Genomic DNA, 26,509 nt, shown 5'->3' with positions numbered 1-26,509 from the left:
GCTCACCCTGAAATATTTGTAAGTACTGGTCCTGCATGCTCATCCTCAACTCTTCATGGCAGCAGCTGAACAAGGATCCCGGAGCTTTGGGATGCTCTAGAAACTCTTTACAAGGCCGCTTCAATGCTTGCATCAGTGTCTAACGGTCATGGACAGGGAACCTGCTGCCTAGTACAGCCAATTAAGTACTAAGAAATAGACTCTTTAGATCAAGATAAACAAGACTTTCTCTCTCACCTCCCATCAATGGCTCAGTCCCACTGGGAGTGCAGGGGATTTTAGTGTAGCAAAGAGTGCTGGGGGAAGAAAGCACAAGCCAAACACTCTGTTCTACTTTAATCTCTTAAAAGCCAGGTCTGAGCTCTGACTTGTGCCTTTCAGAATCGTCACTCAGGATGATGATACAAACCTCTTAATTGACACACAGATGTCCAGGATACACAAACACTCGCTAACCACGGACTTCTCCAGTTGACTCATCTTGATGTCCCTCTTGCTGGTTTCAAAACCAGAAAATCCCCAGCATAGCCGGCCCATGTCCCGCTGATATGCCAGCAATAGTCACAGCTTGGAGGAATATGGAAAAAGCCCTTGCACTGTCAATATCATGGTGGAGAAATAGCTCTTCAGGATGAATTGAGAGGCAAAATATCTAGTCTCAGAAATAAGTTGAGCTTTTGATGATCTTAAGCCAGTCTCTAGCTACTAGGCCTAACAGGCTTGGGGGGTCAGATTATCCTACATCTGTCTATGTGGCATTCTTCACCTCTGGAGAGTCTGGTACTGGCCACTGTCAGATGGGATACTGTACTGTACAGACCTGCCATATTGGATTGGACACATGTTCAGTCATGAGTGCTAGTGGCCATTTCATTGTGGCAAAGGTTTCCTAGAAGCCTTTTGCCATCTGTAGTTGCTGAAACTTTGTATTCTGAAGCCTGTCATAATGTGAATTGGCAGCTTTGATGGCTCAGACATGAAGGCAGAGGGAGATGTCGGGTCAGAATGTTGCCCAGTTAGTCAGCAGCAAACTGCGGTTCATTAGCCACAAAACACCCATGATGTGGAAGCTGTAGGAGCTTAGCCTTTCAGTATAGCTTCCTGCAGCAGTGGGTGCTCTTGAGCAATGATCATACAACTGTTTTAATATCCAAGGGCAAGTGTCTGCTAGAACTGGTAAAGTCTCTTACTCCCAATCCTTCAGCAAAACCATGCCAAGCTTCCTTCAAAGCTGTGCTACCCCATCAAACTTGCCACCTTGGCTTCAGAAATCTTGAGACCATATGAGTGTGACTCTTTCAAAACTCTTCCTTGCCAGACTAGCCCAGTAAATACTCATATCCTTGTAAGCAACAGCCAATGCTCTCCAAAGACTAAAATCATGTTTCTTCTCCTCCTCCTGCGTAAGTACTTTCATTATTCGTACGCTGAAAGTAGTGGTGATGTGTTACAAACCCTCACAGCCTGAATGCAAGTAGCGGCCATTCTACTTGCTAGCTGCGTTGAGGCTGTTGCCAGCTAACTTCCACTGAAAAATAGGGCTCTTTACTGAGTTAGGATTAGGAGATAGGAAGGTCACGACATTCTTGTCTCGTGCATCTCAGTAGCCGGAGACTTGTCTGTCTGGTTCCTGTACCCTTAGAATCTTTCAAAGGAGCCTACAGGGTCTAGGTGCCAGTTTCACTGAAGTTCAAACCCTGCCTAAGTCCTTGGTGAAGACACTGGAAGCATTAGTCAGCACCATATGATGATGACTCACTGCAGTTTGAAAAGCAATAGACACTTGATCTAGATGGAGTGACTCCCTCCTGCCTTGCTACCACTTGCTCAAAGAGGTTAGGAATCTGCCTTCTCCGGAGGTGTGCAGGCATGTTCTAAAGGACAAAGTCTTATACTGATGCTCTGATTGGTCTCAAAATATGAGAGCCTCATTAGCTTCTGTTTTAGGACATTGTCAGGGGCTGCTCTTGGGCACACTGGCCCTCTGCCTAGGGCAGGAGGAGGGTCCGGGGCTCCCCACAGCAGACTGCCTATGAGGGTTCTTACCATGGCTCGGCTTCCGGCCTGGCCAGGGGGTGGGGCCCTTTGGGGGGGGGTGAAGGCCCACCTCACCCCTTGGGAAGAAGCTGGTGCCACCCCGGAACCTCAGACAGATGTGAAGCAATGCCGCAGGGAACCCAGGTCAAATGCCGTCCTGGCGTGATTTTGACTGGGACTTGAACACTGCATTTCAGGATTGTCCCACCCAATTAGGACAGGTGGTCATCCTACGCATCTTGTCTAAAAGATACTACAATAGTATGTCTTCTAAGGCATCCTCTGAAAACTCACCTGCTGGTCAGGATCATCCTGATAAAATATGTGGCAACGTTGTATGTGAAACTATAAAATTATGCATGTATGATATTAACACATGTTCCAAACCCCACAACCCTGCCGAAACTGAGGTGGGGAAATAAGTTTGTCCTAAACAAAGCAATGTGTATTCTGCTTAATTTGCATTTTAAGCAGTAAACAGAATAATCAAACCTGGAGGGAAACAAAGAAAGCTGAAACAGGAGCAAGAAATCCAGAAGGGAACATCCTTCCACATAGACTTTTGTCTCGTACTTCCCAGCTGGAAATGTTTTGTTTTTGGGTTTTTTTTTTTTCTAGAGAGGGATTGAAACACCCCAGGGCACCATCTCTTCTCCCTGCCCATCGCATTAGTGCACCTGAAGTGACAAAGAAAGCAAGCCCTGAACTCTGACAGGGTGTGACAGTGGGGGGTATTTACTGATAGAGTCTGCATTGGTGGTGGGATATCAGGGTGGGACTTCACTTGAGGGTTGATACATGAGCACATAACCTGAGCCCAGGAGGGGGTTGGGGCTAGGTGACACCTTCTGTCCAGAAAACTGGACAAAGGCTGGAGGAGAAGCAGGGGGTGTGGTTGGGTGAGACTGCTGGAGGGGGGGGTTTCAGTATGAAGCTGGCTGGGGAAAATAGAGGGAGGTCCAGCATCAGGGTCAGCCCCAAGATGGATCTGACTGAAGGGTCCTGTTTCCTGTACCTTCAAGCTCTGTTTTGGACTATTCCTGTCTTCTAATAAACCTTCTGTTTTACAGTCTGGCTGAGAGTCCTGGTGAATTGCAGGAAGTGGGGGGGGGGCATGCAGGGCCCTGAGTCCCCCACACTATGACACAGGGGTTCTTCAGTAAGACTGCTGAAAGCATGTGTTAAGAAACTTTGCTTGACTCTGATCTAGTTTGTTTGTTAGGTATTTGTATTTCTTGTAACAGTTTCTGACTCTTTGTGCATCATTACTCTTACTCAATGTTTGTAGGTAATCTTGTTTTACTGTTTTATCTAATCCAGAGTGTTTAAATTGAAGTGTCTGGGTAATTCTGTTTTGGGTAACAAGTTATGTGCATATTATTCACTCAAAGGAATAACAAACTTAAAACATTTTGTACTGTCAAAGGGGCCTGGGCAATACAGGACATACATGACCTGCAGGGTATGCTGGGGTCCTCCTGCAGTATAACCAAGGCTGGTGAGAAGCAGGGTGTAACTGACAGGTTGCAGTTACAAAAAGAAAAGGAGCACTTGTGGCACCTTAGAGACTAACCAATTTATTTGAGCATGAGCTTTCGTGAGCTACAGCTCACTTCATCGGATGCAGACGCTCAAGGTGTGGCTTGCATGCTGGAAAGCCACTTGTGAGCAGTCCAGATGGGAACTACTTCAGCAAGGCATTGTAAGGTACTCAAGGTTACAGGGCAGGGGTGACATCTGCTCATTAGTCTGGATTGTACCCTTTTATGTCACGTGTACCCAACACCCTTTTTAAGAAGGAGAGGTGCTTATAGCCTCAACTTGCCCATACTGCTCCCTTCCCAGTTGAAGAGCTGCTCCAAAGATTGACACATCACATGAGCTGCTAACTTTCATCACATTTCTAGACATATGAAATTGTAAATCTATCCTCTACTCTGCAGAATTCAGCACGTCTGGGACTTCAGCCTTCTGAAGAATTTCTTCAAATATATGGTGAATCATTAAGCAAATATAGCCAGCTGACCTTCTGCCAGGGTGAAGAAACCCAGAAGCGAATGTGCACGTACTCTATTGCAATATAGTTTGCCATGAGTTCTAACGTAATCAAATATAAAAGGCTAACCAGAAATAGCCCCCTAATGTCTAATTTAAGAATAGCAGCTAAAGCCCTTTCTTTAATAAAGAAATTAAACATGACTGAGGTCCTACAATATTCAATATGAAAAGCTTGTCACAACTTTATTTTGCTGAACAATGTAGCTCACATTCAGCTACTGAAGACCAAATCCCACTCTCCTTGTAAAGTCCTTCAGAGCAAGACAGGATTCGCAGTTATTGCCCAACAAATAACTGGATTCATAAATTACTTGCTTAGCTACTAAAACAGTTGTTTAGACTAAACTCTCATGACCTATTCAGTCCACCTAGCAGAACAGGTTAATTTTCTATGTGGCAAATGGTTGCAGGCTACAAACAGTATTAAGAGTATGGAGAACTAGAAACCCCACCCTTTTCTGCCCTCTTTGCTGAGCAGAATCCCTTCTAATGTAACTACAACATGAACTGTAACACATACTATGAGCATGTTAGAATAACTTTCCACACTCTTCCTTTGTAGGTTATATTCAAAGTCAAATGTGCAGCAGAATTCAATAAGTACAAGTAAGTGACTCCTCTTCTTGCCTACCCCAAACATGCTCTCATTGGGTGTATTAACAGTACAGCGTACCTGAAAGATAGTCAGTGTCTGAAATCTACCAAACGCTACATTCAAACTTCATAGCCATAGCTTTGTTTTTGTCTCTTACCCAGATGTTTAACAAAGATTAATTCAGTTACCTCAGAGTACAGGGTGGAAAGCAAAGCCCTGAAGAAGTTGTGGGCTAGTCACTGGGCAGCCTGATCATCGGATTGGGGTGCCTATGTGGGTCTGGGGGTGAAGGACTCGATTGTACCCAAAAGGGAGATGCTATAGCTCCTGGTTTGCCCCTCTTTACTAACACACACAGCACCAGTGAGAGCTTCCCTGCAACTCTCAAAGGGTACGTCTACATAGCAATGAAAAAACCCATGTCTGGCCAGTGCCAGCTGGCTCAGCCCCACAACCTGAACCCTGCAAGCTTGCTTCATTGCTATGTGGACTTCCAGGCTCAGGCTGGAGCCAAAGCTCTGGGACCCTCCTACCTCACAGAATCCTAGAGCCTGGGCTCCAGCAGTGAAACAGCCCCACGAGCCTGAGTCATCTGGCATGGGCCAGCTGCAGGTGGCTTAGCTGCTGTGTAGACCTAGCCTAAGGCTCTAGAATGAGCACTGCATTAGACAGCACATGTTTCTGTAATTCATGGGAGGGTATTGGTGCTCCAGCAGGTTAGGGTGACCCATGAAAAGGCTGAGAACCATGGTAGAACACTTCTGGGATTCACTATCTAGCCATAAACCAATGAGGGAGTCTTGTCTTCTGTGGACCTTTGTGATCCCTAGCTTATGAACCCATGCTGTGGCTTCGCAACACACCAACCACGCCTGTGGCTCAAGCCTGCGTGTTAAGTCATTTTAGTAGGACATCCTTCTGTATGGAAGGCAGGACTTCAGATTGTGTCTGTTAGACCCATAGGCCAAGAACTAATGGACCTGCATCAGGAGACCAACTCTCAATGGAGAGTGTAGATTCGACTGTGTTTGCAGCCACTTATTTTCACCAAGGCTGATGGTGGTTGGGCTGACTCTCAGAGCCTCTAACTTACATGAATGTAAGTTAAACCAGTAGTTAAGTTCTTATCTTGCAACTTTAAGATAGAAAGACAGGAATCTTGTAACTCCTGATTTCTTGCAAGCTTCTACCAACTGAGTGATTTTTAAATACCCGTGCTCTACACACTATGCTGACTAAACAATTTAAACTGACTTCTAAATGGCTTCCCTAATTCCTTGTCTACATAACTGACCTTTCACACTTGCTAGCTTGCTGAGTTATAGCAAATGAAGAACAATGCTGGGAGTAAAATGAACTAATAGAGAACAAGGGAGATGATGCGGCAGTAGAGACTTCTTCAGACTGTTTTGCTCAATCAGTTTTTCTTTTTCCAGGGTCCTGTTGTATCTGGGCTCCATATTTACCAGCCTTCTCTTTCTCGTTGTGAATTTAACTTGTGCAATGCTTATCCATGAAGATGTCCCAGAGAGTCGGCTGAGATGGACAGTATTTGTTCGGGCACTAGTCAATGACAGTCTCTTCATTCTTTGTGCCATTTCATTAGCTTGTTGTATGTGCAAACTTGCAAAAATGTCATCGGCAAACGTCTACCTCGAGTCAAAGGTAGGTAAATGCTGTCTAAGCTGTGCTGAATTTTTTACTTCAGTCCATAGGGGTGCAAGTCCAAGACCATGACCCCATCATGCTAGATGCTCTGCAAACACAGAACAAAAAGAGTTCCAGCCTGGAACTAGTCAAACTCTTTTCAGTTTGGGTTCTTCAATTTGTGTTTGTGCTTGCAGGAGATCTGTTGGTGCAACAGAAGATCACTATAACTGTCAATACTGGACTTTTTTTTTTCCTTGTTTCTTAAATCACTTGTTTCAGTACAGAGTCAAGATCTGGTACTGATGGTGTGTTGCTATCTGACACTTAATGTCGAGGCATTTGGTAGTAACTGCAATCCTCTGCTAATGTGACACCCATAAACCAGATCCACTAGCAACCCAGTCTAGTAATAAAACTCTGGTGGCCTGTTGTAGAAGAAAGCCAGCTTACATCACTTGTGTCAGAAGCAGTATCCCGCTCCATTACATGTAGCATCTCCTTATGGGCTAACTGCACCTGGCTTGGGGTTCCCCCTCTCAATGCCTTTCCTTACCTCCCCAGGTTTCCAGACTTGACCAAAGGATGTATAGACACAACCGCATTCTATCAGCTGGGAGCACTGAGCACCAATCCACACAAGTCTTCCTGGAGACATTCAAGATACCATGTGGGAAATGGCTTCTGCCTGTAAAAACTGGGAGTCATGCATGGACATGTCACCTGGGCAAGTCACTCCAGAACTCCATCTTGGCGCTGGACTTTGCATAGGAGAGAGAGAGTCTGTTTAAGCCTGTGGGAGACCTCTCCATTTTGTCTTCAGCTGGCTAAGGAGAGAGAGCCTCTCCACCCCCAAGGATACATCTTCTTAGCCGGCTGAAGACCAAATGAAGGGGTCTCCCACAGGCTTAAACAGACTTTCTCTTGTGGGTGGAGACCCCCTCCTCTCTCCTATGCAAAGTCCAGCTCCACATGGTATCTTGAAGTCTTCCTGGAGACATTCTTATGTGGATTGGAGCTTTCCAAGATGCATTGTTCCTTAAGTGCTTCTTAATTGGGCACTTAACCTTAGTAGAGCATTTGGTCAGTTCCTGGAGAAGGGAATTCGCAAAGTTATCTAGAAATCAAGCCAGTACGTGGCCAATATTCATAACTTCAACTACAAAAATGATACAGGCATACAAATAGGAGGAATAGATTCAGTAGATCATAACCTTTACAGAGATGTTACATGGCATATGTAGCATAAAACATATTCCAGTTATCACACACACACAAGCATATTTCCATAGAGCTTTATGGGGTGCACCATCACACGGTCTCTCTCCATTGCAGGAGCCCTGGACTCTTGTTACTACTGGAGCCAGAATTCTAAACCTGGGCTGATGGCCTGATGAAAGGCAGCATTGCCTCTGCTGGAGATGGGGCTAGATGACTTTCTCCCATGGTGACCATGCTCTGTCCAGGGTCTGCAAAGCCCCTGTCAGTGGAGACGGACTCAAACAAGGCTGGGCAGCATTCACCTCCTCATCAAAGAAGGGATGAGGATGTTGCTAGGTCTGATTACTGGTGATCAGGAATTGGCAGCTCCTGTGTGTGGCCAAATTGGGAGCCTGGGCTCCTGTAGCTCAACAAGGCTCCTCTGCCCAAGGCAATGACTCCTATGTCTGAGTCACTTCGCTAGACCCATGCCTACATCATCGGCTGGTAGGCGACGCTTCCCCTCTCCTTGGAACTATGGACAGTGACTACTGGAGCTTTTTCTTGCACATGGTCTGCTGTGTGGCAGCCAGTGAGCTAACAGGCTTTAAACGACTACCCCTATGAAATGCTAGCCTGTCTCCTCTGCCTTAGGCGTTTCTGCTGCTTGATCTGAACTTGCATAGGAGAAGGGGTCAGCAAGTAAGAGATTCCTTCTCCCCCTCCCCGCCCTCCCACCTGCAGAGTCCATGATTCAGGGGACCTTGCCCCATATTTGTCTAACGGACTCAGCATACTGAAGGCACTTCATAGACTGGATAGTCTAGCCTGGCATAGTTTATCTTAGGGAGCAGATGTAGATCCTGATGGCTTCCCATCTTCTCCCCCCAAAACTTCCCTTCTGTATTTTCCTGAGATGAGCGAACTGTCAAGGAGGCAGGAGCTAAAGAGCCCAAGTTTATTTGGGATCAGTTAAACTGCCAGCAGTTGCTCCAGTTCTCAAACACAGCCTTGTGCTGCAAAACAAGGAAAAAGTGGAACTAAACTCTATCTTCTGGTTGAACATTCTGGGTCTCAAAGGCACATTTGGCAAGTCACTTTTGTATGTGGGGGAAACAGACAGGTGTTTCAGCAAGTTGCAATATCTGACCATAAGGGCTCTGTGCTGCTGGTTGTGGCTCTGCAGCATGATCAGGCAGGAGTCACAGTTGCATGAATTGGAATTTAAATCGCCTTCAGAGAGGTACTGACTTCCTCTGCTCAGAATTGGTTTCCTTTGCCCTGAGACAAGATCTGTGAGCATGTTCTGAAATCTGAAGTCACTACTTCTGGAAGTAGAATTTCAGTGTCCTCCACTGACCTTCCTATTCTCTCCTCTTGCCTCCTCTCCCCAGCAGCAGCCGTGCTGTGGGGATTGCTCCTAATCAGTAGTACACCAAGGCTTCTCTTATTTGACAAAAAAACTTCCTAAAAGGCTGTTGCTACATCAGTACTCCAGCCCTCTCTGCAGTGTGTGCGCTGTACTTGCCAACCAATGTAATGGGGTTTCACACCTCAAGTTAGTGGCAACAAAGCACCATAAATGAAGACCAAACCCAACCTGCGTTTTGGTATAACTAAGCTACACCTGTCTAGCCAGGTCATCTGTATAATTGTTTGCTTGCAAAAATAACCACTATGCAACTGGGACCTAATACTAGAATAATCCTCCCAGTGGTTTGCAAGGTTCCACTTCTCTTCCTAAAGGTCGGTAAGAAACAGTCATGTGGAACTGGACAATTGCAATCAACTCCCCGCCGGCCCAGAAGAGGGTTCTTAACCATGCTGTCACTAGAATATTTAAAGCTAGTGTGATGAGTAGATGTTCTGGGTCCAATCATGCATGCATGACTTGCCGTGCATAAAATTACAATTTTATGGGAAGATTTGTGTAACAACCTTAGATTTTTAACGTATTTTGCTTCCTCCCCCGGTTCTTAGGGCACATCCGTCTGCCAGGCTATCCTCGTCGGTTCAGTAGTTGTTCTTCTGTACTCTTCAAGGGCTTGCTATAATCTGGTAGCAGTGGCCATATCTCCAGAGAATGTTCCTAGTCCATTTAATTATGGCTGGGACAACTTTTCAGATAAGGTAACTAGTAATATCAACAAGTGGGTGTTGGCAGGTGGTGTGGGGGGTGTCTCTAAGCCCGAAAATGGCTAATGAGGAGAAAAATCAATGTTCTGGGTGCGTGGGATCTCGCTAAGGATGTTGTTGTTGTGTTCTTAAAAAGCTCTCATAGTCCAGTTCCTGAGACTCCCTGTAAACAGTCCGTCCGAAGAGGAATGTGAGGCTTAATGTGACACACCTGCTGTCTACAACTAGACACCTCTCTAGAGGAGCTTGACCCCGAAGATTCCAAGAGCAGCCCCGGCAACTAGCGCCTGACGCTAATCCATTAAAAGCTGCCTTCAAGCTATTTGAGTCTAAGGGGAAATATGACTGTCACCCTGCCGCTACTTTCTTAGGCTCCTCCTTTAACCTGGGGGGGTTACTTGTCACACATGCTTCCAAATGTTAGATCTCTGTGGTGACGACTACTCCAGGTCACTGCCGCTAGCCTGTTTCTAGCCATAACAGTAAGATGCATTGAATGGGATTTGCTTGCCAAGCATCTAAGTACTGACCAAGTGCACAAGATTAAACCTCAGCGAGATCTTAATTGGACACCAAACTGCACCCTCTTAATGGCGAGTGCCCACCTGTAGAGCTGGTGTAATGGCACTAGGTATGGTGCTGCAGTATAGACCGTTCGGTAGGTCAGTCTAGGTCCTGAGCATCTGTGGCCAGCCAGGATTGACTGAAACCATGGTGGAGGTGTGGAGATCACATCTGTCTGGCCTCATACCCTCCGCCCTAGAGGCAGTGGTGGTGGGATACTAGCTGCCACATCACTGTATATAGGGGGGGTGTAAGCCTCCAATGTACCACCCTATAATCTAGAAACCTTCTATAAGATGCCTGAGTTGACATGAAACACTTGCTCTGATTGGTGAGGGGTCCACTTTCTACACTAAGGAACTAGCCCATCCCCCCACCCCACCCCGAAAACTGAGTAGGCTTGATGTGGAAGCTCTCAGCTGAAATCTGTCGCAGCTGGTACTGGCCACTTAGTGACAGGACACTGCCCTAGCTGGACCACTGATCTGAGCCAGTCTGGCAATTGCAGTGTGCAACACTAATCCGAACTCTTTCCAGATTTGAAATCCAGAAGAGTTTGTGCACTGCATCCTAGTCTTTCTTGGAATCCCATCACTTTGGGGAAAATCTGTGTGTATGCGCGCACTCATATTTCTCCTCTCCCTCTCCCCCCCCCCCCCCCCAAGAGTGCTCTTTTAAAGACCCAACTCTCCAGGCTTAACCATAACCTCTCCGTTTCCAGATGCATACGGAGGAAGTCAGTGGTGAAGAATATGTGGTGTTTGGAGTGGTCCTCTTCCTCTGGGAGCTTGTGCCGACCAGTTTTGTGGTGCTGTTCTTCCGGGCTCAGAGGCTCACTCAGAACTTGGTAGGCTATGAACTAATTGCTCTGGGGTTAAGATCTTTTTCAAGTTGCTCGTTGCACATGAAACTTGTCTGATTTACTCAAGCTAAATAGCTGCTTTTTTTTCCCCACTACGTAATCTCTAGAAACAACTGGGTGCTTTTTTTACCTTTATCAACAGACACCAGCTGGCATGATCAACAGTCACAGTTATAGCTCCAGAGCGTACTTCTTTGACAATCCAAGGCGATATGACAGTGACGAGGACTTGCCAAGACTTGGTGCGAGAGAAGGAGGCAGGTAGGTGGGGAGCTGTTCAGATATTCAGAATCACCATTCGACTCTCACCTGTGAGCAGCAAACAGTGTCTACAGAGCACCCAACTCCTGCTCTTCTTTTAAGCCAAAGAATCTTTCCTAGCAAAGGGGCCTCGAACCGGTAGACCAAATAAATGAGGCAGTTCATAACATAAGCTGTGGCTTACACTAAGGACCTGAGTGAGATGGGCTGGATCACAGAAACCCCCTGGGAGCTGCCACCTGAGGTACCAAGACTACTACGGCCCCTGCTTTCCCTGCCAGCTTGGGACTCCAGCACCCTGTCTCGCTGAGCCAGACACGCCAGTCTGCTCCAGCGCAGACCCAGGGTCTGAACCACGTGTCCCAACGCTGCAGGCTTGATTGATAGCAACTTAAGTGTTCCTGTCCTTGACACTCAAATGCCCAACTCCCAATGGGATCCAAACCCTAAATAAATCCATTTTACCCTTTATAAAGCTGTTTGCCCTCTATAACACTGATAAAGAGATGCACAGCTGTTTGCCCCCCGGTATGTATTAATTGGGTTAATTAATAAGTAAAATGATTTTATTAAATACCGCAAGTAGGATTTAAGTGGCTCCAAGTAGTAACAGACAGAACGAGGTGTATTAACAAGCAAAATAGAATAAAACTTGTAAGTCTAGTACAGTAATAAGAACTGAATACAGATAAAATCTCACCCTTAGGGATATTTCAATAAGTTTTTCACAGACCAGACACCTTCCTAGTCTGGGCACAATCCTTTCCCCTGGTACAGCCCTTGTTACAGCTCAGGTGATAGCTAGGGGCGCTCTCATGATGGCTGCCTCCCTTTTTTCTATTCCACCCACTTATATACCTTTTTTGCACAAGGCTGAAATCCTTTGTCCCTCTCTGGGTTCCCATCCCTCCTTCTCAATGAAAAAGCATCAGGTTAAAGATGGATTCTAGTTCAGATGACATGATCACATGTCACTGTAAGACTTCATTACCCACTTGCCAGCACACACGTATACAGAAAGACTAACAAGTGAAACATCCAATGAAGTGAGCTGTAGCTCATGAAAGCTCATGCTCAAATAAATTGGTTAGTCTCTAAGGTGCCACAAGTACTCCTTTTCTTTTTGCGAATACAGACTAACACGGCTGTTACTCTGAAACCTATCTACAGACAATTGTCCTGGTTAATGGGAGCCATCAAGATTCCAAACTACCATTAATGGCCCCCATTTTGCATACTTACAATAGGCACTCAGTTATATTTTATATTTCTAGCTTCAGATACAAGAGTGATACATTTATACAAATAGGATGATCACATTCAGATTATAAACTTTGTAATACCTTTCAAGAGACCTTTTGCATGAAGCATATTCCAGTTATGTTATGGACTTTGGCCACAGGTGCTAACCACTGTTGAAAATCAGGTCACTCTTGGGTGCTTAAAGTCAGAGAAAAAGTCTTTGTTAAAATGCATAGAGGTTTACAGGCATGTGTACCTCTAAACTAAAAACTGCTGAATTCCTGGTGAAGACTTGCAAGCTGCAGAAAGTCCTGGGTAAAGTGTGGTGTGTTTTTGTTTGTTTTTTTTTTTTCCCCCTGGAGTAACCATTATTGCTGTATAACAATCTTGAGCCAAAAGATGTATGAAAACTTAGCGGGGCTGTAGTGTTCTCATCAGACTGAGATCCAGGCTTTTCTGAGTGCATCTTGGCATGACAGGTGTTCTAGATGCATCCGATGAAGTGAGCTACAGTTCACGAAAGCTTATGCTCAAATAAATTTGTTAGTCTCTAAGGTGCCACAAATCCTCCTTTTCTTTTTGCAAATACAGACTAACACTGCTGCTACTCTGAAACCAGTTCTAGAAATAGCTCCTAGAAGTGATGAGTGAACTTGTGTATATTTGTCTTTATTTTAGGGCTGTTGATCGCAGCTAACTCACAGGATTAATTCAAACAAATTAATCACATTTATAACTATCCAAAAATATTTAATATTTTTTTAGTTACAACACAGAATACAAAGTGCAGTGATCACTCTATTTTTTGTTACAAATATATGTACTGTAAAAATGATAAACAAAAGATAGGTTTCAGAGTAGCAGCCGTGTTAGTCTGTATCCGCAAAAAGAAAAGGAGGACTTGTGGCACCTTTAGAGACTAACCAATTTATTTGAGCATAAACTTTCATGAGCTGTAGCTCAAGAAAGCTTATGCTCAAATCTGTTAAACAAGAGTATTTTTCAGTTCACCTCCTACAAATTCTGAAGTTCAATCTCTTTATCATGAAAATGAAAATCTGCATTTTGGTTACATAACTGCACTCGACAAAACAGTGTAAAACTTTAGAGCCTACAAGTCCATTTGGTCCTCCTTCTGCCAATCACTAAGACAAATAGGTTTGTTTACATTGATAGGAGATGCTGCCTGCTTCTTACATACAATGTCACCTGAAAGTGAGAACAGGCGTGCACATGGCACTTCTGTAGCCAGCGTTGCAAGGCATTTACATGCCAGATATGCTAAACATTCGTATGCCCCATCTGGCATGTAAATACCTTGCAACGCCAATTACAACAGTGCCATGCAAACGCCTGTTGTCGCTTTCCAGTGACATAAACAAGAAGCAGGCAGCATTATCGCCTGAAAATTGTAACCAACCTTGTTTGTCTGAGTGATTGGCTGGCCAAGAAGTAGGACTGAGTGGACTGGTAGGCTCTTAAAGTTCTACATTTTTATTTTTGAATGCAGTTTTTTTGTACATGAGTCTACATTTGTAAGATCAACTTTCATGATAGAGATTGCACTACAGGACTTGTATGAGGTGAGTTGAAAAATTTTTTACAGTGCAAATATTTGTAGTCAAAATTAATATAAAGTGAGCACTGTATACTTTCTATTCTGTGTAATTGAAATTACAATCTTTTAAAATGTAGCAAACATCCAAAAATATTTTAAAATGGTATTCTCTTTAACAGCATGATTAATCATGTGATTTTTTTTTTAATCGCTTGACAGCCGTACTTTTTATTTATTTATTTGGATGCTCCGCTTAGGATGCCCATCAGAAAGGTCCTGGCCTCTTAGGTGCTGGACGCCCACTCTCTGAAAACTAAGGGCCCTTTGAGATGTCAAGTTGAGCACCCAAAATCACTGGTCACCTCTGAAAAGTTGAAGCGTTGGACAAAGATTCCTACCTGAAGCCACTTTCAACTTTTTTTGCATTAGAACTCCAGCACTAGACAGCACAATCCTGGAATAACTCTAGACTCTCATCTCTAACCAATATTTCCCATTTCTTCTCTCCAAAGCTTGGCTACCCCTCAGTGCTCCGGCTGGTATGGCACTCTGCCTGAGAGCGATAGCTGTGCGGTTATTCCCTGTCTGAGTGGACCTAAGCCAGACACCGCCCCACTGCTCTTCACGTGTAGTGATTTGGAAACTAACAATCACCACAGCTTATACTCCACGCCACAGAACTGAAGAACCCCACCAAGATTCGCTTCTCTTGGGGCGGCTTTCGTGGGAGTCCGATCATTTTCCAAACATCTAACTCCATCTGCACAAACATTCCATTCTCTCTTGCAGCTGTAAACCAGGACCTGGAGACTTAGGCTGTGTGTGGTATGTAAAACTGTTACTCATGGTACTGTGTAGCAAAGGGAAAGTGAAAAATCTCTGGGAGCTTTTTGGGAGGGAGGTCAAGTCTTCTCAAGATGCTCGTTGGCAGCTAGAAGCCCCAGAGCTGACTCACTAGACCAACATCAGATGCATATTTGCACTTTTTTTATCTGCATGTTCTGAAGGAACACGTCACGCTCCGACTTCCCTTTGGAACAGCCTGCGTCTGTTCCATGTTACTTTTAATTGCACATCCATGGCTGGGGAGAGGTCATCCCGTGAAGACGGGCGCGTCAATATGTAGACCGTGCTGTGCTCGGTGTCCTGATCCACTCCAAGGACACAATCTCTCTCTCTTCAGAGAAACTGTGTGGGATTTATACTAATGAAGAAAGTTACCTAATGTATAATGTGCCATATTCACAATACAAATTTAGTGTCTCTTTGCTGGGGATGTGGTCTTACTCTAACTTGGTCCTCATGTCAGCAGACTACTAAAATACTCTTAGCTGGACTGTGGGTTAAAGCAAACCTTAAAGCATGGGTGTGCGAAGGTCTTTAAAGGCCTGAGCTCAATGGCTGTTTCTAGCATGAAGGTCACTGAAAAGTAACCATCTCTGCTCTTTTAAACAGAAAAATGCCACCTAGAGCAAGCAGAATGAGTAGTTACTGTTAAGCTTGTGGAGAGAGCATGTGTCAATGAGGCATGCTCCTTGCCAGGTGGTTTCTTCAAGCAAACCTAGCAGTGAGTCTGGATAAGTGGCGCGAGCATTTTATTTTGGCCGAAACCAATACATAACATGGCTTCTTTCATACTAGGATCTGTTCACTGCATTCCCTAGTGGAATTGGTGCTTAATCTGCCTTGGGGGATAATAGCAATTTTATATTTAACCTGGCTGAATATAAACTAGAGGTCCTTCTTAAAACATGAAAACTTCTCTTCACTTTCATGGCAGCTTTTTCTGACAGAAATCGGGAAGCCTACAGTGTGGTATCTGTGCCACTATTTGGGACTGCCTCAAAACTTCTAGTTCTCCTGTCTCTTCGTACTGTGTCTGAGGAATGAGTGTCCCATGACATTCCACTGAATGTAATGTAAAAGTAGTGCAACATGACCTGAACAAGGGGGACCCCCTGTTGAAGTATTGGATAAATTTTGGCATCTCGTTGCAGCATGTGCACTGGAGGGTGGGTGGGTCTAATGAGTGAGTAGCATTTAATGGAATGTGTAGGTTTTTTTAACGTCCAGGATTATATTCTGGCAGGAAGTTGGTCTTTAAATCACTTTTTTAACTGTGTCCAAAAGCACCCTATTTAAAATAGGAAAGCAAGACGTGGCTGTGAGGATGCACAGGTGTTTAGATAGGCTCTAAAGTGAGCTGTTAAATACACTGTTGGTCTACACAGATTAGTAGCTCCTACAAGGAAAAGCATGCTTCTATGGCAAAGCTGCTATGGCTAGTGTAGGGCAGCCGCTCTCTCCAGCATCCCCAGGATCTCTCCACCTTACATTCCTTTAGAAGCTTAAACAGTTGGCATACGTTGCTGATGGCAGGAGCTGGTCCTGCCGATCAACTGCATGCACTTTCCAAGGGCGTGCTTCGTTTTTAAACTTGAATTAAGGTTTGATGTTAAAGTAGAACTTCACTGAGGGACTGAACAAGACCATGTCTGTAGGACAGTGGGGAAATGGCCCCACTAGACAAGTGGGGATACCGCTGGCACATGGAACATGACTGAAGTGACTGTCTAGCCTTAATGCTGATTCCCAGGCTTGCAGCTATATGGTGGGTGTGACCCACGTTTTCCAAGAATAAACTCTTGGTTCTCAAAGAAGATAGTGGCGACTGGGGGGCAGGCCTAGGATGTGTGTGGGGAAAGAACATTTGAGTGTATAGTGAGCAGATCTAAATCCTTGCTGTTACTGAGCTAGTTCTGAACCAGTTAGCTGGCAGACCAGGGACCCCCTCTCTCTGTATAACCCCCACCCAGAAACTGAGCAGCTGGCTTGAGGTGTAGGGGTACTCTAATGTCCTCACTTTCCTCTTTCGCTCCCTGGTCCAAAACAAAGGCAACCTGTACTCCTTCCTCTAAAGGCTCGGAGACTATTTTTGGCAGATCACTGGATCCTTCTTGCTCGAGCCAGAAAGGACTTAGGAAAACCGTTCTCCCAGCTACTTTTATTTTAGCTACCATTGTAAGACCCGTCTCGTTGCCTAGGTTGGGATTCAGAAACCAGTTGCTCTGTCTCGATCGCTGCTTGACTTATGGTGAAACTAGTTAGGGACCTGAACTCCAGCCGCAGCCCTTCTCTTTCCCCCTCCCATAAGTCACCAAAGACATGAAGTTCAGCCACTGGCCCCTGTTTTTGCTTAAAAGTCCAAAGCACTAGGAGCACTTTAAGTTTCCTTTGGAGGGAAGGGAGTGTTGTGCAAAAAAAAAAAAAAGGGCTACAGACTCATTGTTCATATTGCACTGACGCACAGAACGACAATATGATCTTCCTCTCATTAGGATCACCGATCAGGGCAGTGAGTCTTGTTGCTTAAGTGTGTACTAGTGAGTGACTAGCAAACGTTCTGGTTTTTATTACTTTGTATGGATGGCCGTCAATTTCAGAACTCCGACAGCTCAGATTGGGGCCGGTGTTGTGTTTTACTGAAGTAATTTATAGCTGACGTGTACAATGACTTTTATATGCATAGTTGCCTTTCATTCCATATTTTTTTTGTAATGGTTTAACCGTTTCTCAGCTTCAGAACCAGTCGAGAGCTGGTTGCAACAGGAAGCTGTGGCCAATGAATGTACCTATTTGTTGTTGTTCACTAAACTGTAACCAAGCACTATGTGGAATAAATTCTCCTGTGCTATTTATGGGCATCTGGGCTGAATTCTGTTCCCGGTGCTGCCTTCAGTTAGGCAACTAGGGTCTCTGCATCACTTGTCCACTGGTCAGTGGACTCTACCCAAGTTTGAAATTATTTTAAAGCCATGTGACTTCTCTTCTCCTCCTCCTTCTCTCTTTCGCCCCCCCCACCCCACCCCCAATTGCTGCATTCCTGCACGGAGAGCCAGCTTCCACACACTTGCTAAAGGGACACATCTAAAGAGACTGAGTGTGTAAGTCTAAGAGGAATCTTCTGGCTTGAACAAACTGGGGAAAGTGATACTACTGTTTGGGTCTTGTGCTCCCTAACAAGCATTCCCCGTGGCACATCTTGTAGGATTACTGTCCAAATGTGGATCAGCTGGAAAGGTCCAGTGACTTTTTTGATGCAGGAAAACCACAAGCATAAGAGCCCAGTCTGCAACTTGCCAATCCACAAGGTGACTTGGGGCATCTTAGTGACTCTCTGTATCTGTAACGAGCAGTAAGTGTGCGTGTGTGTCTGTCTGCAGCTTGGAACAGAATGAAGAGGTGTGGGCAGGAGGGGTGAGTGCACCTCCCCTTGAGGAAAGCTAGGCCCTCACCCCTCCTGCCCACACCTCTTCATTCTGTTCTGCAACCCTCCATCTCTGTTCCTGGGAATGTAGAAGGAAAGGGTTCTGGCACTCCTCTCCCTACTTCGTAAACACAAGCTGTGCGGTTGGAGCAGCTGCCATGCTTGAACAGAGTTTCCCTTTATGGGGGGACACACTTCTGGCCTGTGCACCCAGCCTTGATTCTAGCCAGGTGCCCCCGGGGGCATGTGGCAAGCTCAGAGCCCACCCTCTGCTGTAACAAGGCAGCTGAGTGGGTTGAAGCTCTGGGCCCTGGGGGAGGATATACTTAAACTTTTTTTGGGGGGGGAGACAACACACCAGGCACTAGGCACATGCACACAGCCAGTAAAGGCTATGGGGGCAGCACCTACGCAGCCAGTAACACGCACAAAGGGAGAGTGGACAAGGCACCCTAGGTATGTGTGTCAGGTGGTGTGGGGAGAGGGGGCCATTACAGTGATGAGAGGCTGTGGGCCTAGCCCCCCACATCTCTTCACTTCCCTCTGGCCTGATTTCACATGGTTCCAGGCCTGCAGCTGTGTGAGACTTCCTGGTTCTTGCCCTCTACCTTGGCCAGCAGCTCCTGGGGATGACCACATGGGCCATTATTTCCTCCACTTCCCTAGTACCCTGGCTTGCCCATCTCCTCTGTACCAGGAAACCTCAACCCCTGCCAGTGCTAGGCCTGTTACTACCTGCCCCCCTCCCTTTGCATGGCACAGTGCTGAGGGAGGTGGAGTAATGGACCAGGCCTTGCCAGTGGCCACCCTCCCACTGCTCGTGTGTTTTCCCCTTCCCCACCCCACCCATCATCCTATTTCAATCCTAAGCTCTTCAGAGCAGGGCCTGTTGCCACTTGCGCCTGTACAGCACCTACCCCCATGGCACTACCCTGCTAAACGTGGTCAATATAACACAGGCTGGGCCTAGCTCTCGGCTCAAAGGGCATTCCATGTCCACCCTTCTCTGCAGTGCCCAGTGACCAAAAACCAAATGACTTGTGGCTGTTGCATAGAGGCAGCCTGCCCTCCTCATGACACACACCCACTCTCAGTGGTAGAGCAGAACTTGTATGCTCAGTCACTAGTTTACCATCAAGTTTTCTGCTGTCAACTTAAAAAATCCACCCATTTCCCTAAGGGAGCATGTGACCCTAGCCACTGCTGCCATCAGTCATCAAACAGCAAAAGTCTGAGGTGATTGCCTTCCAGAAACTGTGTTTAACTAGGGTGGGGTTGTATTGAACAATGAAACCTCATGGTGGATGTTGCCAGATGTGATGGTTAGTTAAAAGCCAGGGCTTGGGGTGGGGAAATAATACATGTGGCTGGCACGAGCAGGAAACTGAGGGCTGGCAGCAGAGGAGGGGAACCAACAGGTTCTCCCCAATTTTGCTGCTGCTGCTCAGGAAAAAGTGGTGAGCGAGAGCAGGGGCTCTGCACTTGACAAAGATCTTCTCTGTGTGCTGCTGCATGGGGGAAGGAATTGCTCTTTCCAACCAGCAATGATGGAGGACCGAGTCCCTACATTTGTTGCCCACTTTTCCAGAGTGGAACATAGTGCCTGACCTGTTGCAGCTGGGATAGTTATTGGAGAGCTAGGAACTAATACAAAAGGATCTTGAACGACACAAGGCTGTTGGCCAGGCTATGAGGAAGAGAAGAGACGTGCTCATGCACACTTCTTCCCTGTACATGCCAGGCTGGTGGAGCAGGGAAGAAGAATGTCCCCCCATCCTGAGAGCAGCTTGTGGGAAATCCATACTAGCCAAGGTAAGGCATATTGAGAATGAAAGCCAGGACCAGGGCCCAGAAATAGCCCTCTTGGGGGAGGAGGGGGAAACCCTGGCATTCATTTTCCCTGCACCTTGTGCATGTGTAGAATCATAGGACTGGAAGGGACCTCAAGAGGTCCAGTCCCCTGCACTCATGGCAGGACTAAGTATTATCTAGACCATTCCTGACGGGTGTTTGTCTAACCTACTCTTAATCTCCAATGATGGCGATTCCACAACCTCCCTAAGCAATTTATTCCAGTGTTTAGGAAAAACTTCCTAACTGTCAGGGTGGTTAATGTCCAACCTAAACCTCCCTTGCTGCAATTTAAGACCATTGATTCTTGTCCTATCCTCAGATTAAGAACAACTTTTCTCCCTCCTCCTTGTAACAACCTTTTATGTACTTGGAAAACTATGTCCCCTCTCAGTCGTCTTTTCCAGACTAAACAAACCTAGTTTTTTCAATCTTCCTTTGTAGGTCATGTTTTCTAGACCTTTAATTTTTTTTTTGGTTCTCTGGACTTTCTCCAATTTGTCCACATTTTTCCTGAAATGTGGCATCCAGAACTGGCCACAATACTCCAGTTGAGGCCTAATCAGCAGAGTAGAGCAGAATAATTACTAGTTTTACTTACAATACTCCTGCCAATACATCCCAGAATGTTTGTGGGTGGTATTTTTTTGTTTTGTGTTGCAAGCAAAAAAAAAACACCACACACCAGTCTTACACTGACTCATATTTAGCTTATGGTCCCCTATGCCCCCCAGATCCCTTTCCACAGGACTCCTTCCTCGGCAGTCATTTCCCTTTTGTATGTGTGCAACTGATTGTTCCTCCTTAAGTGGAGTACTTTGTGTTTGTCCTTAGGATGAAATTCAATATTTACATCAGACCATTTCTCCAGTTTGTCCAGATCATTTTGAATTATAATCCTATCCTCCAAAGCACTTGCAACCCCTCTCAACTTGGTATTGTCCACAAACCTTAAGTGTGCTCTGTATGGCATTATCTAAATCACTGATGAATATATTGAACAGAATCAGCCCCAGAACTGATCCCTGTGGGACTCCACTTGTGATGCCCTTCCAGCATGACACTGAACCACTGAGAACTACCCTCTGGGAACAGTTTTCCAACCAGTTTTGCACCCACCTTATAGTAGCTCCATCTAGGTTGCACTTCCCTAGTTTGTTTGAGGTGGTCATGCGAGACCATATCAAAAGCTTTACTAAAGTCAAGTTTCAGAGGAACAGCCGTGTTAGTCTGTATTCGCAAAAAGAAAAGGAGTACTTGTGGCACCTTAGAGACTAACCAATTTATTTGAGCATGAGCTTTCGTGAGCTACAGCTCACTTCATCAGATGTTTACCGTGGAAACTGCAGCAGACTTTATATACACACAGAAATCATGAAACAATACCTCCTCCCACCCCACTGTCCTGCTGGTAATAGCTTATCTAAAGTGATCAACAGGTGGGCCATTTCCAGCACAAATCCAGGTTTTCTCACCCTCCACCCCCCCACACAAATTCACTCTCCTGCTGGTGCTAGCCCATCCAAAGTGACAACTCTTTACATAATCAAGTCGGGCTATTTCCTGCATAGATCAAGGTTTTCTCACATCCCCCCCACCCCCATACACACACAAACTCACTCTCCTGCTGGTAATAGCTCATCTAAACTGACCATTCTCCAGGTTTAAATCCAAGTTAAACCAGAACATCTGGGGGGGGGGGGGGTAGGAAAAAACAAGAGGAAACAGGCTACCTTGCATAATGACTTAGCCACTCCCAGTCTCTATTTAAGCCTAAATTAATAGTATCCAATTTGCAAATGAATTCCAATTCAGCAGTTTCTCGCTGGAGTCTGGATTTGAAGTTTTTTTGTTTTAAGATAGCGACCTTCATGTCTGTGATTGCGTGACCAGAGAGATTGAAGTGTTCTCCGACTGGTTTATGAATGTTATAATTCTTGACATCTGATTTGTGTCCATTTATTCTTTTACGTAGAGACTGTCCAGTTTGACCAATGTACATGGCAGAGGGGCATTGCTGGCACATGATGGCATAGATCACATTGGTGGATGTGCAGGTGAACGAGCCTCTGATAGTGTGGCTGATGTTATTAGGCCCTGTGATGGTGTCCCCTGAATAGATATGTGGGCACAATTGGCAACGGGCTTTGTTGCAAGGATAAGTTCCTGGGTTAGTGGTTCTGTTGTGTGGTATGTGGTTGTTGGTGAGTATTTGCTTCAGGTTGCAGGGCTGTCTGTAGGCAAGGACTGGCCTGTCTCCCAAGACTTGTGAGAGTGTTGGGTCATCCTTTAGGATAGGTTGTAGATCCTTAATAATGCGTTGGAGGGGTTTTAGTTGGGGGCTGAAGGTGACGGCTAGTGGCGTTCTGTTATTTTCTTTGTTAGGCCTGTCCTGTAGTAGGTAACTTCTGGGAACTCTTCTGGCTCTATCAATCTGTTTCTTTACTTCTGCAGGTGGGTATTGTAGTTGTAAGAAAGCTTGACAGAGATCTTGTAGGTGTTTGTCTCTGTCTGAGGGGTTGGAGCAAATGCGGTTGTATCGCAGAGCTTGGCTGTAGACGATGGATCGTGTGGTGTGGTCAGGGTGAAAGCTGGAGGCATGCAGGTAGGAATAGCGGTCAGTAGGTTTACGGTATAGGGTGGTGTTTATGTGGCCATTGTTTATTAGCACTGTAGTGTCCAGGAAGTGGATCTCTTGTGTGGACTGGACCAGGCTGAGGTTGGTGGTGGGATGGAAATTGTTGAAATCATGGTGGAATTCCTCAAGGGCTTCTTTTCCATGGGTCCAGATGATGAAGATGTCATCAATATAGCGCAAGTAGAGTAGGGGCTTTAGGGGACGAGAGCTGAGGAAGCGTTCTAAATCAGCCATAAAAATGTTGGCATACTGTGGGGCCATGCGGGTACCCATAGCAGTGCCGCTGATCTGAAGGTATACATTGTCCCCAAATGTGAAATAGTTATGGGTAAGGACAAAGTCACAAAGTTCAGCCACCAGGTTAGCCGTGACATTATCGGGGATAGTGTTCTTGACGGCTTGTAGTCCATCTTTGTGTGGAATGTTGGTGTAGAGGGCTTCTACATCCATAGTAGCCAGGATGGTGTTATCAGGAAGATCACCGATGGATTGAAGTTTCCTCAGGAAGTCAGTGGTGTCTCGAAGGTAGCTGGGAGTGCTGGTAGCGTAGGGCCTGAGGAGGGAGTCTACATAGCCAGACAATCCTGCTGTCAGGGTGCCAATGCCTGAGATGATGGGGCGCCCAGGATTTCCAGGTTTATGGATCTTGGGTAGTAGATAGAATATCCCAGGTCGGGGTTCCAGGGGTGTGTCTGTGCGGATTTGATCTTGTGCTTTTTCAGGAAGTTTCTTGAGCAAATGCTGTAGTTGCTTTTGGTAACTCTCAGTGGGATCATAGGGTAATGGCTTGTAGAAACTCGTGTTGGAAATCTACTGCTTCCCCCCCCTATCCACAAGGCTTGTTACCCTGTCAAAGAAAGGTTGGTTTGACTATTTGTTCTTGACAAATCCATGCTGACTGTTACTTATCACCTTATCTTCTAGATATTTGCAAACTGATGGCTTAATTATTTGCTCCATTATCTTTTCAGGTACGGAAGTTAAGCTGACTGGTGTGTAATTCCCCAGGAATTACAGAAGTTTCTCACCTGCTGAGGGAGATGTGCCAGTCTCATCTCAGCCTCTGGGGAAGAAATGTCTGGCAACTTTTAAGACCTGCTGTGATTGCTGATGCACTGAGATTCATTTGTATAGAACCATTCTTGATTTGACTAGAAGTATCCAACTCGCATATTGTACTCAACTACCTTTCTAAAATAGGGTTAAGGGAAAAGTGTAGTCAGAGCAAATACTGTTTTAGGCTTTGTCTACACAAGGTTTCACCAGTTTCACTTTAACTGGATTTTTAAATGATTTAAATTGATGCAAACCTCTGTGTGATCACTTACAGCAGTAAGAAAAGGAGTACTAATGGCACCTTAGAGACTAACCAGTTTATCTGAGCATAAGCTTTTGCATAAGCAGTTTGAGCATAAGCTCAAACTGATTCCTAACTGACTTAAGCTAAACTGAAAGAAGCCTGGTTTAAAACTGAAATAAAGTGCATCCAAGCAGGGATTTGCACTGGTTTAGAATCACACCTTTATTTCAATTGGTGCAGCTTTCCCCTATAGACAAACCTAGAGCAACAGAGAGCAGTTGTCCTTTATATCATCAACCATGAAGTTTAGGTGGCTCCTCCAAGCTACGCTGTAGTATGCCCCAGGACTGTACCAAGTGAAGAGTGTTTCTATTTTACACTCTCTCAAAATGTTGCCTTTAAAACAACTTAAATGGTGGGGTCTGGAAAAAACTATTGAACACAGACAACCCCTAGTGAGTTACTGTAGTTGTATTTTGTATTTCTGCATTTGTCCAGTGTCATTTTCACCAAGACTGACAATTTCTGAAGGTAAACAAACATAAGTTTTATCAAAGGAAGGAGTGCAGCACATATTTAATTAGTCAATCATTCAAAATTATCTTCAAAAAATAAAAACTGATCATTTTACTTTACACAATCAAATTTTTCCCCCACCCCCTTTACAAAAAGCAGCTGCTTTGTACAAAAGATTTGGTCTCAGCAGGTTACTGCTGCAATCATTCTGTAAAGTGAAGAGTTCTTCCAGTGTCTTTTCCCTATTGGTTGTCTGAAGTGTGAAGGAAACCTGATTTTTCCTCTGTTTTATAGAAAACAGAATAAAAAAGGTAATTTAAGTCTTTTTCTGAGAGACAAATTCACTACATATTTCGTAACAAGTTCTTGAAGTTTTCCAGCTCTCTAATGCTAGTTGAAATCCTGTATGCAAGAGAAAGGAGGAAAAAAGGTAAGAAATCTAAAATACACAAGGACTCATTTTAAATGTTTTTATATAAATGCAAATAACATTAGAAAACCGTTCTTGCAGCTAAGGATTTTTGCATGTTAAAAGGAATTATGGAACTGAAACAAGTTTTACTGACTCATTTTAAAGCCATATGTAAATTATACATTCTTAATCGTGATAACAGAAGTGGGCCCTTCATAAATAGAACGTTAGCTAAGGTGTGGTCAAATACGGTTGCTCAACAGAGGTGGTCATGAAGCCATCTATAAAATTAAAACAGCCATTCAGAAGGGCTGTCGAAACAACTTACAGATAAACTGGTTTGTTTTAAAAGTTTCTGAATTGCACACCCCAAGTCATTTTATTGCAAAATGCACTTTGCTACAGGAGGTTTGGCATCAGTGAGAGAACCACCAGGGCAAGTCCCTTGTTTAACTTCCCATATAATAACAGCAATCTATACTCCTTCATTGTATTCTTTTTTCCTTAACAGAGGATACTGACTAGCTGATTTGAAAGTCATTTACAAACATATGATGAAGAAATGAACATTTCAGTTTGTCTTGATGTAGTTAAATGTTTGTTTTACAAAGCACTTCCAGCCCATATAGATAGGAAGATAAAGTGGAATGAAAGCCCTGATTGCTGGATACAGCTTCAGATTGGAGTTGACTCCTGCACAGTACTTTAGCACATAAAAGGACTTGGGGAGGATGTGGGGGGGAATTTGTGTCACTAATCAGCTTCCTTTGGAAATATTCACCTGTGGCATGCTCCCAATTTCATACAAGCTGTTTTCTAAGGTACCACTAAATCAGCACATTAAAAAGCGAATCTCAGGAGCCAGAAATCTTTTTTTTAAAAGGATGAGAGCTTTTGGTTTGTTTTTTTGCCTCTCTGCATAAGCTGAAAAATGTCAACCTGCTGAAGAAAGTGCTTAATGTTTTCCAGACCAACTTATCTACCCTGGAGTTTTCCCCCGCCATGTGCTACCAACTGGCGTTACAGAGGATAAAACTCAGAGGCTTGGTTTGAAATTAATTTAGCTATAAACCAGGACTACGAAACTTTAAAAGCCAGTAACTTGGTGCAAAGAATCTCACAGAAAACCCCTGTGAGCTAACTAAGAACTCCAGACCTGTTAACGGAACAAAGGTATGGCGTGTAACCAAAACATCTTTCAATAACGTCTTTCTTTTGAAAGGTTTTTTTCCACAGTTACTGCCAAACAAACCTCCCCAGCTCCCAAAGAGCCTGATTGATGGATGTCTGTTAAACAGAACTCTTGCAAATAAATGTTTTAAAAGTAAACTGATACAACTTCGAAGCTTTAAAGGTCAGCCTCCA

At 44.9% G+C, this 26,509-nt stretch overlaps 2 protein-coding genes across 7 annotated transcripts in view; one reads left to right on the top strand and one right to left on the bottom strand.

Annotated features, from left to right (window-relative positions):
• Positions 1-26,473, top strand: part of GPR137C (G protein-coupled receptor 137C) — a 36,268-nt gene extending 9,795 nt beyond the window's left edge. Inside the window, exons 2-8 of one of the 3 annotated variants that reach the window (XR_012159616.1) lie at positions 4,658-4,701; positions 6,127-6,355; positions 9,518-9,667; positions 10,959-11,084; positions 11,242-11,360; positions 14,673-14,985; positions 23,888-26,473. Coding sequence is in view for 1 of the 3 variants with exons in the window: in XM_073350133.1 (XP_073206234.1) it covers positions 4,658-4,701; positions 6,127-6,355; positions 9,518-9,667; positions 10,959-11,084; positions 11,242-11,360; positions 14,673-14,844 (840 nt within the window). In the remaining 2 variants the exon portion in view is untranslated. Of the gene's footprint in view, positions 1-4,657; positions 4,702-6,126; positions 6,356-9,517; positions 9,668-10,958; positions 11,085-11,241; positions 11,361-14,672; positions 18,017-20,015; positions 21,536-23,887 lie in introns of those variants that run through there. The other 2 variants (XR_012159617.1, XM_073350133.1) reach the window with 2 other exon arrangements.
• Positions 24,763-26,509, bottom strand: part of ERO1A (endoplasmic reticulum oxidoreductase 1 alpha) — a 35,170-nt gene continuing 33,423 nt past the window's right edge. For 2 of the 4 annotated variants that reach the window (XM_073350131.1, XM_073350132.1), the window contains one exon: positions 24,763-25,134. In XM_073350131.1, the coding sequence (XP_073206232.1) occupies positions 25,077-25,134 (58 nt within the window). In that variant the 3' untranslated portion in view covers positions 24,763-25,076. The remainder of the gene's footprint in view (positions 25,135-26,509) is intronic. The other 2 variants (XM_073350130.1, XM_073350129.1) reach the window with 1 other exon arrangement.

The sequence above is a fragment of the Lepidochelys kempii genome, chromosome 6 (genome assembly GCF_965140265.1).
Source record: "Lepidochelys kempii isolate rLepKem1 chromosome 6, rLepKem1.hap2, whole genome shotgun sequence".
NCBI lineage: Eukaryota > Metazoa > Chordata > Testudines > Cheloniidae > Lepidochelys > Lepidochelys kempii.
Note: the sequence above shows the minus strand (reverse complement) of the source record. Positions and strands in the feature narration are given on the sequence as shown.